Source organism: Zalophus californianus, chromosome 9 (genome assembly GCF_009762305.2).
Source record: "Zalophus californianus isolate mZalCal1 chromosome 9, mZalCal1.pri.v2, whole genome shotgun sequence".
In the NCBI taxonomy this organism is placed as follows: domain Eukaryota; kingdom Metazoa; phylum Chordata; class Mammalia; order Carnivora; family Otariidae; genus Zalophus; species Zalophus californianus.
The window spans coordinates 64668249-64682276 of NC_045603.1; the positions used below are offsets into that span (position 1 = coordinate 64668249).

A 14028-nucleotide genomic window follows, 5' to 3' on the forward strand; every position below is an offset into this window, starting at 1 on the left:
ACTGTGGCGAAGCATAAGAATTTTTTCAAGGCTTTAGATAAACGTTGTAAAGCGGCTTTGCAAATGGGTAGTTTACACTGCTACCAACAACGTAAGAGCTTTCTAGTTGCTTTATATTACCATATACGATAGGGACACTCTCTTTGATTACTTTTTTCAGTTTTTGACAGTCTCACCTGTTCTGTCAAGTTCGCTATCTCCCCCATTTTATACCGCCACCTCCGCCACAAACGAAATTCTCCGAGGAACCGCCGAGGGGCGCGTGGGCGGGCGCCTTACCCCGCCACAACAGTTGCCTCGCCACCTCGACCACCACGCGAAAGCTAAACCCAGCTCTCGCGGGAGGAAGCGTGGTTTCGAACAAGAACTTCTACCCCCTCCCAAGGGTCACATGACTGGCGCCTGCGTCCTAGACTCAAGGTCTTTCCTGGTCGCCTACTGGCTGTTAACTCGGCTACAGGTTGTTGCGAGGCCCATTCCGGAAGTAGACTCTTTAACTAGCTTTCCTTTGCGGAAGCCTGTCACAACCTAGCCGTCCACCTTTTAGCGGAAGTTCGTCACGTCGCAGTTGCCCCCGCAGAGCGGATGTGTGTCGCTGCTTAGGTGACGCTGGGAAGTGCTTGCAGCCTCCGCCGCTGCCTTCTGGTTGAAGCACTATGGAGGGAGAGAGGAAGAACAACAACAAACGGTGGTATTTTACTCGAGAACAGCTGGAAAATAGCCCATCCCGTCGTTTTGGCCTGGACCCAGATAAAGAACTTTCTCATCGCCAGCAGGCGGCCAATCTGCTCCAGGACATGGGACAACGTCTTAACGTGTATCCTTGCGGCCTAGGCCTCCGGCCTTGAAGTCAGACCCGCCTTGCTCGGGCGTCCAGGCCTCAGGCTCTGTCAGGGACGGAAGAGGGAAGCGGGTGGGCAGGGGCTGAATGTCTAGGTGGGAGAGACTCCGATGGGGCGGGCTGAAATTCAGTGTTTGCGTCGCGGAAGCGAGGCGGAGTTAATTTCCCGCTCGCCTGCCAGTGCCACCAGCTTTGCTGGGAATTCGTATCCTTCGCAGCTTGTGTTTTAACCAGCCCTTCCTAGTCCCCTTTCGTTGTGTTCTGGTCTCCAGGTCTGGTGACTTAGAAATTTTACTTTTCCGCTATTCCCTAGGGGTTTGGTGGAGGTTTCACTGTTGATGGCTGCCTCTTGAACTTAGCGTGTAAAGAGTTTTGAGAAATTCAAGACCTGTAGGTCTTACTTATGAAGAGAGGGTGGCTTAGAATCAATGCCCCAGCTATGGTTCAAAATCTGTTCCTTCAACTTACTAGCTGTTTAAGAAATCTGTCAAATTCTTGGTTTTCTAGTCTGTAAAATGGAGTGATAAACCATGCACGTAATTTCTATGCCTAAGAAAATGCTTGACATTCATGTTCAAATGGTAGCTACTGTTAAAACTTTATAAAATTTAAGAGGAAGGAAGGATGTCAGTTTCTGTTGGTAAGGATATAGACCCAGGGATCTAAAGTTTTAAAAAACCATTTACAAACTGTTGATTTTTTACGCAGAGTTCTAATGTGTATTTGTTTTCTTTACATTTCAAAGATCAGGTAATTTAGTGATTTTTTTTTTCCCCTTCAAGTATTTTTGTGAGAAAATATACTCATCTTGCAGCAGAGAAGGCTTATATAGTTTTAAAGTTCTTTCCATTCTGGCAGTGAAAAATTACTGTTATTATTTTTTTAAGATTTTATTTATTTATTTGACAGAGAGAGACACAGCGAGAGAGGGAACACAAGCAGTGGGAGTGGGAGAGGGAGAAGCAGGCTTCCTGCCGAGCAGGGAGCCCGATGTGGGGCTGGATCCCAGGAATCCCGGGATCATGACGTGAGCCGAAGGCAGACGCTTAACGACTGAGCCACGCAGGCGCCCCCTGAAAAATTATTTCTGGATGCAGCTCCTATTTAAGTGTGTGGCTGGCTGTATGTTTGTTGTATCTTAAAGTTGTGCTCACCTCAAAAGAGGTGTCCTCTTTATTGCGGATATCCAGTTTGTTTCCTAAGCATTGGATCAGTACTAAATTAAGCTTTTTGTTTGAAATTCTGTTTCAGTACACCTAGTTCTTTTTTATGTGTATATTGTTATTAAGGTTGTTGACATCTTGGGACCACAACCTCTTCCCTGAATAACCCACATTGTCTTCTGAGGGCTTTAGAAGTAAGGCATTTGAAATTTTGTCAATGAATGACTATCACATCATTCCACAATGTTTCTGCTCCCTGGGATCACCATATGAGAAGGCTTAGTTGCCACAGACAAGTGGGACTGCGAAGTTAATTTCTGGAGCTTAGAGAGTGAGGAGATAGTAGAGTCATAGCTGGGGGCCAGATCAGGAAGGGTGTTATAAGTCGTGTGAAGAGATATCCTGAGCTAATGAATAGACACTGCAGGATTTTCAGGAGGCAAGTGACAGGTTTAGGTTCCTCGATCCACATGTGCTAAGAAGCTTGTTTATCAACTCAGCAAATTTACACATTGAATACCGGTTGTGTGTAAGGCATTATGTTAAGTGTCAATTGGTGGTTAATAATTTGGTGAAAAAAAACGGATTTGCTCTTTAATTTGGAAAATTGAGTATGATTTTCATTTAGAAGCGTGTACTATGCTTGGCTACATGGTCCTTTTGGGAGGATATACAGGTTGTATTTTCTTTTTTTAAAGATTTTATTTATTTGAGAGAGAATGAGAGAGCGGCCATGAGAGGGGGGAGGATCAGAGGGAGAAGCAGACCCCCTGCTGAGCAGGGAGCCTGATGCGGGACTTGATCCCGGGACTCGAGGATCATGACCTGAGCTGAAGGCAGTCGCTTAACCAACTGAGCCACCCAGGCACCCTACAGGTTGTATTTTTGGGAATTGTTCTGCCTGCCTGTTTTGGGGCCTTAACTTTAACATTTTAGTTCACAATTGACTATCAACACTGCTATAGTATACATGCATCGATTCTACATGATTCAGTCCTTTACACAGTTCCATCGAAGCGTAAGTATATATATATATATATGTATATGTATTTTTTTTTTTTTTTTGGTATGGTATAATCATTTGGTATTGATTCCAACAACTTCCTGTGTGTGGGGGGTGAGGAGGTTGATCTTTGTTGCTGAACTGGGATTTGAAGTTTAGAAAATAGGATTGATCACTTTCATTATGTGTCACACTGAATCCAGTCTTCCAGTTTTCTGGTAAACTGGGTAGTTATTTGGTAGGTTTAGTGCATCCTTAGAATAGGTGGATTCTTTAATAAAGAAGTACATTATTGAACACTTACATTAAAGGAGCATTAAAGGGGAGTTGATGCTTAATTTAAGTGTAATTTTTGAAGTGGTAATAATGTAGCCACAGGAAAACAAGTAAATGTAAGCGATTTAGATTTTCTAAAAGCCTTTGATATAATTGCAATCAGTGACTGGTTGGAGAGGGAAGGCACATTATGTGATGATGGGGGTGACTTTTAAGACAGGAAAAATAATAGTAATAAAGGGATTTTTTTTTTTCTGGACAGAATTGTAAATAGTGCTATTTTCAGTTTTGATACCTGAAATGGTCCTATTTAACATTATTATAAATGACTTGGAAGCGAGTGCATAGTGATATCCCAGTTGCAGGTAAGACTATCTTGTTTAATAAAATCACAAAGTAATAGGACTAAACCTGATGAATACTTCATATGGGTTAGTGAGTCAAATATTTCTTCTTTTTTTTTTAAAGGTTACGTTTTGAAGAAAAGTGTTTAAGACTTACCTTTAGGATGATAGGCTTTGAACTCTTTTTTTTAATGCCATGGAAAGAGAAGCTAGGGAGCTAGATACTGCTGTTGTAATGTAAGATATTGGCATACTCAGTATTGGCAATAACTGCACTGGAAACCCTTTGGATCTGTGCATTTTTTTTTTTTTAAGATTTTATTTATTTGAGAGAGCGAGAATGAGAGAGAGAGAGAGCACATGAGAGGGGGGAGGGTCAGAGGGAGAAGCAGACTCCCTGCTGAGCAGGGAGCCTGATGCGGGACTAGATCCCCAGACTCCAGGGTCATGACCTGAGCTGAAGGCAGTCGCTTAACCAACTGAACCACCCAGGCGCCCTGGATCTGTGGATTAAGTATTCCCAATTTTTACTGATTATCCAGTCACTTGGCTTTCTCCTACCCGTAGACCTCTTACCTCCAGCCATGCCTTACCTTGATTGCAAGAAGCAACTTTATTAAGACAGAGAAAAAGCATTTAATGAGGATATCTGTCTGATAGCTCTAGAATAGAAGGTAGTGGATAAAGAATGAAATTTGAAGAGGAAGTCCATAGCTGTGTTGCCAGTTCTGAACGTTTTCTTTATGTCTTTCGTTTTATTATGGTAAAGATTTGAAATCCAGGATAAAATACATCTCAAATCAATTTGTCTACTTTATGCACATATATATTATATACTTCTCCTACTTATATCTTTTAAATTATATTTTTCCTTATTTCCTGGGTATTAAGCTTAGCAAGGACAGAGACTCACTTTTCTGTGTATCCTCCAAAGCAGCTTTGGTTAACTTGAATGGATGAGTGATCTGGTACTTACCCAGTAAATATAGAGAGATTCCAGTGGATGACATGACCTTTTCCAAAATCCAGTGACTTTTAAAATTTGGGATTGTTGATCCTCTCTACAGAATTGATTTTAGGCACATTCTGGAATTAACAGATCAAAAATATCACCCTTTAATATCTTAGTTTTAAGACTTGTGATAAATCCAAGTTCAAATTTGAGAGGACTGAATACATTGTTGTGGCATTGATATTGGTCCTGTCAAGCTTCTGTGCATTTTTCATGTTGTTTTTTTCTCATTATAAAGGTAACACATGTTTACGGTAAAAATTAATACAGAAACGTATAATGTAGAAAGCTTCACTCCTCTGTAATCCCACCCTCCAGAGGTAACCATGGATAAATGTTTTGTCATATAGTGTCTTGGACGTTTTTGTGTACACATGCCTAGTATATATGTATTTCTGTTAAAAAGTAACTTTTTACTATGCTACTCTTAATGTGAGTTGCCTTTATCAGTTAACAGTATATAGTGGATATCTTTTCATAGTGGTTTTTCATTACAGTTGACCTCTGAACAGTGTGCGGGTTAGGGGTACCTACCTCTACACAGTTGAAAATCTCCATATAACTCTTGACTCCCCAGAAAGTTAACTACCAGAAGCCTTACCAATAATATAATTAACACATATTTTGTATGTTATATGTATCATATACCGTATCCTTTCAAAAAAGTATGCTGGAGAAAAGAAAATATTAAGAAAATCGTAAGAGAAAATGCAGTTACAGTACTGTACTGTATTTATAGACAAGAAATCTGCACATAAGTGGACCAACACAGTTCAAACCAGTGTTGTTCAAGGGTCAGCTGTATTTTAAATGGCCACATAGTATTTCTTTGTGTGGTTACCATAATTTATTTCACCTCCCTATTGGTGGATATTTGGGTTGTTTCTAGTTTAGTAATTATAAATAATGTTATATAAAATTGGTACATAAGGTGTATGACTCATGTGACTGTTCTAATATAAATTCCTATAGGTAAAATTACTGTGTCCACAGGGCTGCATTTAAAAAATTTTTGTTGTGTCAGTTTGCCCTACTGAAAGATTTTATCAGTATACATTGTTTCGAGCACTGTAAGAGAAGGTCCTTTTCTCTGCATCCTCACAAATATTTATTACATCAGGAAATACTAAGTTTTTTTTTTTTTAGATTTTATTTATTTATTTGACAGAGACAGAGATAGCAAGAGAGGGAACACAAGCAGGGGGAGTGGGAGAGGGAGAAGCAGGCTTCCAGCTGAGCAGGGAGCCCGATGTGGGGCTTGATCCCAGGACCCTGGGATCATGACCTGAGCCGAAGGCAGACGCTTAACAGCTGAGCCACCCAGGTGCCCCGGGAAATATTAAGTTTTAACTACTTGTTGAGCACTTGGGATACAATGGTGAACAAGATAGAGGGCATCCTAAATTATTTTCTTAATTTACATTTTTTTCAATTAGTGAAGTTGAGCTTCTTATACCTATTAGGTCTTTGTTCTCATGAAATTGAAGAATTGACTTAAAAATTGACTGTTGATTTTCTGCTGCTCTTTTGTTCTGCTTTTCTTATTTATATGAGAGCTCATATATTAGAGCTGTATTTCATGTATTGTGAATACTTTTCTCATTTTGTTCTATTTCTTTGTTCATAGTGTTTTGGAGCCTAGAACTCTTGCCTTTAAAAAAATTTTTTTTTAAAAATTTTTATTGAGGTTTAACAGTAAAGCACAAAAATCTGAAGTGTGCAACTTGATTACTTTTTGCATTAGTATTATTATTATTGTATGTATATGTAACTACCACTCAGATCAAGATAAAGTATATTTCCAACACCCTGGAAAATAAAGAACTTGTTTTTCAATGGAAATAAATTTTATTTCTTTAGTGGACATGATTAAATGAGTGATTAATTTTCATTTAATTTTTGGCATTGTATTACTCTTTTTGAGAAGAAATTAACCTCATGAATTGTATTTCTAAATGTACTGTCTTAAATATTTTCAAATGAGGGAGTGTAAAATTAATGGTGAGCAATTTGGTGTGTTTATGTAGTATTTCCTATATTATAAAATTGGGTGTTATATTGTAATACCTAACAGATTTGTTTTGGGTGTATTCTGGTTAGCTTATCCTTAAGGGGTCAAGCTTAGTGGTTAAGAGAATGGGCTTTGGAGTCAGACATGTCTAGGTTTGGATTTTTTGCACTTACTAGTTATATGGCTTCGGGTAAGTTACCATAGGCGTCAGTTTTCTCATCTCTTTGGAGTCAGTAATAGTGCCCATCTCCTAGAGTAGTTAATAAGATTTATTTATTTATTTATTAGAGTACGAGCAGGGGAGGGGCAGAGGGAGAGGGAGAGAGAATATCAAGCAGATTCCCCATTGAGTGCGGAGCCCAGGAGCACAGCTCGGGGCTTGATCCCACGATCCTGAGATCATGACTTGAGCCGAAATCAAGAGTTGGACACTTAACCAACTGAGCCACCCAGGCGCATCAGTAGTTAATATTTAAATTAATTAATTTACAAAGTGCTTGTACATAACAAATAAATATTGGGTGGCATTTTTATTTTTTTAAAATGGAGAAAATCTTATATTCTTATCTGGTGTAAGAATTCCTCTTAGAAATTGCCTTTGATAGGAAAGTGCTTTGGTAAACTGGCTTGGTAAGTGATTCCATGAGGAGCAATGAGTATTTACATGGTTGACTGTGCAAAAATTAAACTGAAATTTATCTCGTGCAGTCTTTCACTTAATGAGTTATTATCTTGCCTTCTTAGCCATTGTTTGTATACCATATTTTAGTTTGTGCCTTTTTTTTTTTTAAAGATTTTATTTATCTATTTGAGAGAGAGAGCCAGACAGTGACAGAACTAGTGAGAGAGAGCACAAGCCAGAAGGAGAGGGAGAAGCAGGCTCCTGCCGAGCAGGGAGCCCGATGCAGGGCCCGACCCCAGGACCCCGGGACCACCACCCGAGCCGAAGGCAGACGCCCAATCAACTGAGCCACCCAACTGAGCCACCCAGGCACCCCTTAGTTTGTGCCTTTAGAATATATTTTTAGCTCCTTAAAGGCAAAGTTGTAGGCTAAAAATCTTAGTCGTGTCTTTAAGTAGTTCTTTTCCTTCCTGATTTTTCCAGTCAGTTACAAAGTCTTGTTAATTTTTAGTGTTAACTGTTTTTTCTGTATATAGTCATCATAAGATTAAAAGAAGACAGAGAGGGGCACCTGGATGGCCTCAGTTGGTTAAGCATCTGCCTTCGGCTCAGGTCATGATCTCTGGGTGCTGGGATCGAGCCCTCCGTCAGGCTCCCCGCTCGGTGGGAAGCCTGCTTCTCCCTCTCCCACTCCCCCTGCTTGTGTTCCTGCTCTCACTCTCTCTCTCTCTCTCTCGGTCAAATAAATAAATAAAATCTTTTTTTTAAATAAACAGACAATAAAGGAGGAAATGATGATATTCCTGTAGCTAACTGCTCAGTGATAATCCTGTTGACATTTTAGAATTTTTTTTCTCTGTATGCAAATACATACAAATAGATTTAGTGAAGCCCTGTTAATTTTCTAAAATCATGCCTGTGGTTTCCCCCCCTGTTTTTCTACTGCTAATGCCTACTCTTATCTTTATTTCTTAATGCCTGGATTGCGAATTTTTTTTTCTTTTTTAAATAACTTTTAATGCGTTTCATTTCCTCCTTTTAGTCCTTCCTAGGACCAGATATGTCTTGTCTGTCCTTCCTTCTTTCCTTCCTTTCCTTCCTTCAAGATTTTATTAGAGAGAGAGCGTGTGCGCACGCGAGAGCAGAGTGGGGGGAGGGGCAGAGGGAAAAGCAGAATCCTCTCCAAGAGGAGAGTCCTGTGGGGCTTGATGGGGACTCCAGGACAATGACCCGAGCCAAAGGCAGATGCTCAATGACTGAGCCACCCAGGCTGGATATGTATTTGTAAAATGCCTTCAGCTCAGGTCATGATCCCATGATCCAGGCCCCTGGATATGTATTTGTAAAATGTTTCTTAAATTATGTACTTTTCTCTAAAATCTTTAGTGTCACTATCTTGCTAAAGATCTTTTGTGTTCCACATCCCATTCTCTATGTCACCTACTCAATTTAGTGTGCATCTTGCTCTGATTCCTCACATCTTGTTCATGCCCATCTTCCTCTGGTTCTGCTTTGCTTATCCTAAGGTGTAGGCATATATATGGAGTTTGCTTCATACAGCTGCAACAAATATGAAGAAAAAGAATTGTTACTGTGAATTGGATTTGTGGATAAAAATCTCTTCCAGCAAAATAGCATATAGCAGCAGGGATATAAATAAGTATTAGAATGCTTGTTAGTTCTACTCAGTAAAGTGAAATAGATATTTAAATTATATAAAATTATTTATTATATTTCTTTGACTCCTGGTTCTTGCCATTGCCATCTTTAATTCATTGAAATATTCTTCTTAAGATTCAATAGAAGTTCGCAGGAGGGGAAGAATGAAGGGGAATAAGTCAGAGGGGGAGACGAACCATGAAAGACGATGGACTCTGAAAAACAAACTGAGGGTTCTAGAGGGGAGGAGGGTAGGGGGATGGGTTAGCCTGGTGATGGGTATTAAAGAGGGCACATTCTGCATGGAGCACTGGGTGTTATGCACAAACAATGAATCCTGGAACACTACATCAAAAACTAATGATGATTAGTTATGATGGATTAGATATGGTGATTAACATAACAATAAAAAAATAAAAAAAAAGATTCAATAGAAGTTCTTCCTGAGATTTCCCAGATCATTACCAGGCTACATTTATGTCATATTGCTCTAATCTCTTACATTGTTTAGTGACTGAATTTGTTGTGTACTTGTGTGTTGGCTTGTTTTTTTTCCCCTGGGTGCCTTTGTATAACATCTTGAATATAATACTATTTTTTGGATTCTCTTTAATCAGACTTGTGCTCCCCCCATTTATAAGTATATTTGAGATAATTCACATACAATAAAATTTATCCTGGGCGCCTGGGTGGCTCAGTTGGTTAAGCAACTGTCTTCGGCTCAGGTCATGATCCTGGAGTCCCGGGATCGAGTTCCACATCAGGCTCCCTGCTCAGCAGGGAGTCTACTTCTCCCTCTGACCCTCTTCCCTCTCATGCTCTCTCTCTCAAATAAATAAATAAAATCTTTAAAAAAAAATTTATCCTTTTAAAGTGTGCAGTACACTGGGTTTTTGTTTTTAGAGATTTTATTTTTTTTTTTAAGGATTTTATTTATTTATTCATGAGAGACGGGGGGGGGGGGAGAGAGAGAAGCAGAGGGAGAAGCAGGCTCCGAAGGAGCAGGGAGCCCGATGCGGGACTCGATCCCAGGACCCTGGGATCATGACCTGAGCTGAAGGCAGACGCTTAACCATCTGAGCCACCCAGGCGCCCTAGGGATTTTATTTATTTATTTTAGAGAGAGTGAGTGCACTTGAGCAGGGGAAGGAGCAGAGGGGGAGGGAGAGGCGGGGGAAAGAATATCAAGCCAACTCCTTGCTGAGCATGGAGGTGGACATGGGGCTCGATCCCATGACCCTGAGATCATGACCTGAGCCAAAACCAAGAGTCGGACTCTTAACTGATTGAGCCATCCAGGTGCCCCAATTCAGTGGTTTTTAATATATTTATAAAGTTGTGCAACCATCACCATGATCTGATTCCACAAAATTTACATTGCCCTAGAAAGAAACTTCTAATACATTAGTGGTCACTCCCATTTTCCTCTTCTAGCCCCTGGCAACCACTAATCTACTTTCAATTTGCTCCTTTAAAAAAAGGTATATAGAGGGGCGCCTGGGTGGCTCAGTCCTTAAGCGTCTGCCTTCGGCTCGGGTCATGATCCCAGCGTCCTGGGATGAAGTCCCACATCGGGCTCTACTCAGCGGGAACTGCTTCTCCCTCTCCCACTCCCCCTGCTTGTGTTCCCTCTCTAGCTGTGTCTCTGTCAAATAAATAAATAAAATCTTTAAAAAAAAAAGTATATAGAGGGTTATGATATAATATAAACTTAAGAAAGAACCTGATTTTATTTATTTATTTTTAAAGATTTTATTTATTTATTTGACAGAGACACAGCTAGAGAGGGAACACAAGCAGGGGGAGTGGGAGAGGGAGAAGCAGGCTTCCCGCTGAGCAGGGAGCCCGATGCGGGGCTCAATCCCAGGACACTGGGATCATGACCCGAGCCGAAGGCAGACGCTTAAGGACTGAGCCACCCAGGTACCCCAAGAACCTCATTTTAAATAGAAAGCCAACTATTTACATCTAGTAGTTTCTCACATAGATAGCTTTTAATGAGAGTTTGTTGAAGGATTGCTTTTTGGGAGTGGATGTAGATTAACGGATAGGAGAGGGGAAGGCATTTTAAGGAGAAGAAAAGGCATTAACGAGAAGTGATGAAGTTGAGGAAAGCAGGGAATTTGGTTTGATACTTAGTTCTTTTTTAGATCTACCTTGACCTAGGAATAAATAATAAATGTGATTTGTTTTCTCTCCATTCAGTCTGTGGCTCCAGCGGCCTTATTTCTAGCGGCTAAAGTAGAGGAGCAACCAAAAAAATTGGAACACGTCATCAAGGTAGCACATGCTTGTCTCCATCCGCAGGAATCACTTCCTGATACTAGGAGTGAGGTAGGTGATTAATTATACATATCTGTTTTTATTTATTTTGATGATAGCTTAGTTTTGTAATTTTGATTTACTGAAGTCTGAATGGGGGCTGTTAAATTTTTAGTTTTTGTTTTTCCTTTACAAAAACATTAGAAACTTTATGGCAAAACTTAAGTGTATTCATTATAGAAAAATTGGAAAATACAGAAAAAACAAAGAAGAAAATGTATTAGCTAGATATAATTTGGACCACGGGTATGTAAGTGAATCATTATTTCTAGCTTCTTTTCTATGAATAGCTACACATGTATGTATTTTGTATGTCTTCTCTACTTATATTGCAAATACTTTCCCATTTTATTCTCCATTTTCTTTTCTTTTTTTTTTTTAAGATTTTATTTATTTGAAAAAGAGAGCCCACGAGCTGGGGTGGGGCAGAGGAACAAGCTGACTCACCTCGATCCCAGGACCCTGAGATCATGACCTGAGCTGAAGTTAGATGCTAAACTGACTGAGCCACCCAGGTGTTCCATGAATAATATTCTTACCAATAAATTTTTGTATGGACTCTTGAAAAAAAAATGAGTCCTCTCATTTTTTTTTTAACTTTTAAAGAAATTACAAAAGTTATATATGCTTATTTATAGAAGAACCCAAACATTTAAGAATCATTTGAAGTAAAAGTTAAAGCCCATCTCTCCTTCCTCCTAGCAGGATACTGCTGATTATAATTCCAGTATATGTTCTGTCAGACCTCTATCTTATGCATGTACATACAGCTTTTTTTCCTTCCATCCTTCCTTGACTTTCTTAAAGATGGGAAACTCTGTCCTGGCTTTAGAAGTCTGTTGTTGGGGAGTGATGAATTGTGAGAAATTTTGAGGTCTGACATTTATAAGTGTTTAAACTCTGGATTTCTGTTAATAGATTATTTAAGTCTCTTACAATGGATGCATGAGTCATCCTGTATCAGATAGGTAAATAAATTTGCATGTTTTCATTATATTGGAGAAAATGGTTCTTTTAGGGGGTTGTTTTTATTTTATTTGTTTGCTTGTTTGTTTATAGATATATTTATTTGAGAGGAGAGAGAGTGCAGGGAGGGGCAGGAGAGAATCTCAAGCAGACTTCCTGTGAAATGTGGATTCCCACAACCCTGAGATAATGACCTGAGCTGATATGACAAGTCAGACACTTAACTGACTGAGCCACCCAGGCGCCCCTTTATTTTGATAATAGTTCCTAATTATGTGAGTTGTTTCACAAAATGCTGTCTTGACTTCCCTTTGTTTTCTCTCACGTACAGCAGTAGCTCTTGTTGAGTTATTGCCCTGGATTTTTATTTAGGTTTTAGACTAGTAAATGCCATTGGTCCGTAGAACTGACCAAATGAAACAAAATTTTGTTTTAACAAAGTAAAACAAAAAACAGTTCTCACTTTTTTTCTCTGAAGTATATTTATATAATTTCTTACCTGAGTTTCTATTCCTCGTGAGATGGGGAATCTTAGAGGAAAATATTTTATTCACTATATGGAAAGGAGTACTAGCATAGTTTAAGTCCTTATTGGACTTAGTTCAAGATTGTAAAATTAGGTGGAAAGTTCACTACAATATAGATCTAACTCCTGCCCCAAGTCTCATTCTCCTAAAGTTCTAGACTAGTGCTGTCCAATAGAAATATAGAGGGAGTCATGTATAAATAAAAAATATTAACTTTTCATTGAACTTCATTTAAAATCTTCATTAGAAATAAAATCTTCATTTAAAAGAAGGTGAAATTGGGGCCCCTGGGTGGCTCAGTCCATTAAGTGTCTGCCTTCAGCTCAGGTCATGATCCTGGGGTCCTGGTCCTGTAATGGAGCCCCACATCGGGCTCCCTGGTCAGTGGGGAGCCTGCTTCTCCCTCTCTCTGTGCCCCTCCCCCCTGCTTGTGCTCACTCTCTTGTGCTGTCTCTTTCAAATAAATAAATAAAATCTTTAAAAAAACAAAAAAAGGTGAAATTAATTGTAATATTTTATATTATTAATGTTTTATTTAATCCCAGATATTGTCATTTCAATGTAAAATCAATATTAAAACATTAATGAGGTCATTTACCTTATTATTTTTAAATTAAGTCTTCAAAATTTGGCGTATATTCTTTTTTTTTTTTTAAAGATTTTTATTTATTCATTTGAGACACAGAGATACATACAGAGAGAGAGAGCGTGAGCAGGGAGAGAGGCAGAGGGAGAGGGAGAAGCAGGCCTCCCACCGAGCCAGGGGCTCGATGTGGGGCTTGATCCCAGGACCCTGGGATCATGAGCTGAAGGCAGAGGCTTAACCATCTGAGCCACCCAGGCACCCCTTCTTTTTTTTTTTTTAAGATTTTATTTATGGGGCACCTGGGTGGCTCAGTCGTTAAGCATCTGCCTTCGGCTCAGGTCATGATCTCAGAGTGCTGGGATTGAGCCCCGTGTCAGGCTCCCTGCTTGGTGCGAAGCCTGCTTCTCCCTCTCCCACTTCCCCTGCTTGTGTTCCCTCTCTTGCTGTGTCTCTCTCTGTCGGATAAATAAAATCTTTAAAAAAAACCAAAGATTTTATTAGAGCTCGTGCGTGAGCATGAGCGGGGGAGGGGCAAAGGGAGAGGGAGAAGCAGACTCCACTGATACGGGGCTTGATCCTAGGACTCTGGGATCACGACCTGAGCCAAAGGCAGACGCTTAACCAACTGAGCCACCCAGGTGCCCCAATTTGTCATATATTCTATTGCACATCTCAATTTAGTCTAGCTACATTTCA

The 14028-nt window shown here is 39.8% G+C and overlaps 1 protein-coding gene across 3 annotated transcripts in view; it reads left to right on the top strand.

Annotated features, from left to right (window-relative positions):
- The first annotated feature begins 520 nt into the window (after positions 1-520).
- The window catches only part of CCNT1 (cyclin T1), a 37390-nt gene continuing 23882 nt past the window's right edge, over positions 521-14028 (top strand). The window contains exons 1-3 of one of the 3 annotated variants that reach the window (XM_027594201.2): positions 521-817; positions 2941-3022; positions 11137-11265. In XM_027594201.2, coding sequence (XP_027450002.1) covers positions 657-817; positions 2941-3022; positions 11137-11265 — 372 coding nt within the window. In that variant the 5' untranslated portion in view covers positions 521-656. Of the gene's footprint in view, positions 1047-2940; positions 3023-11136; positions 11266-14028 lie in introns of all 3 variants that reach the window. The other 2 variants (XM_027594199.2, XM_027594200.2) reach the window with 2 other exon arrangements.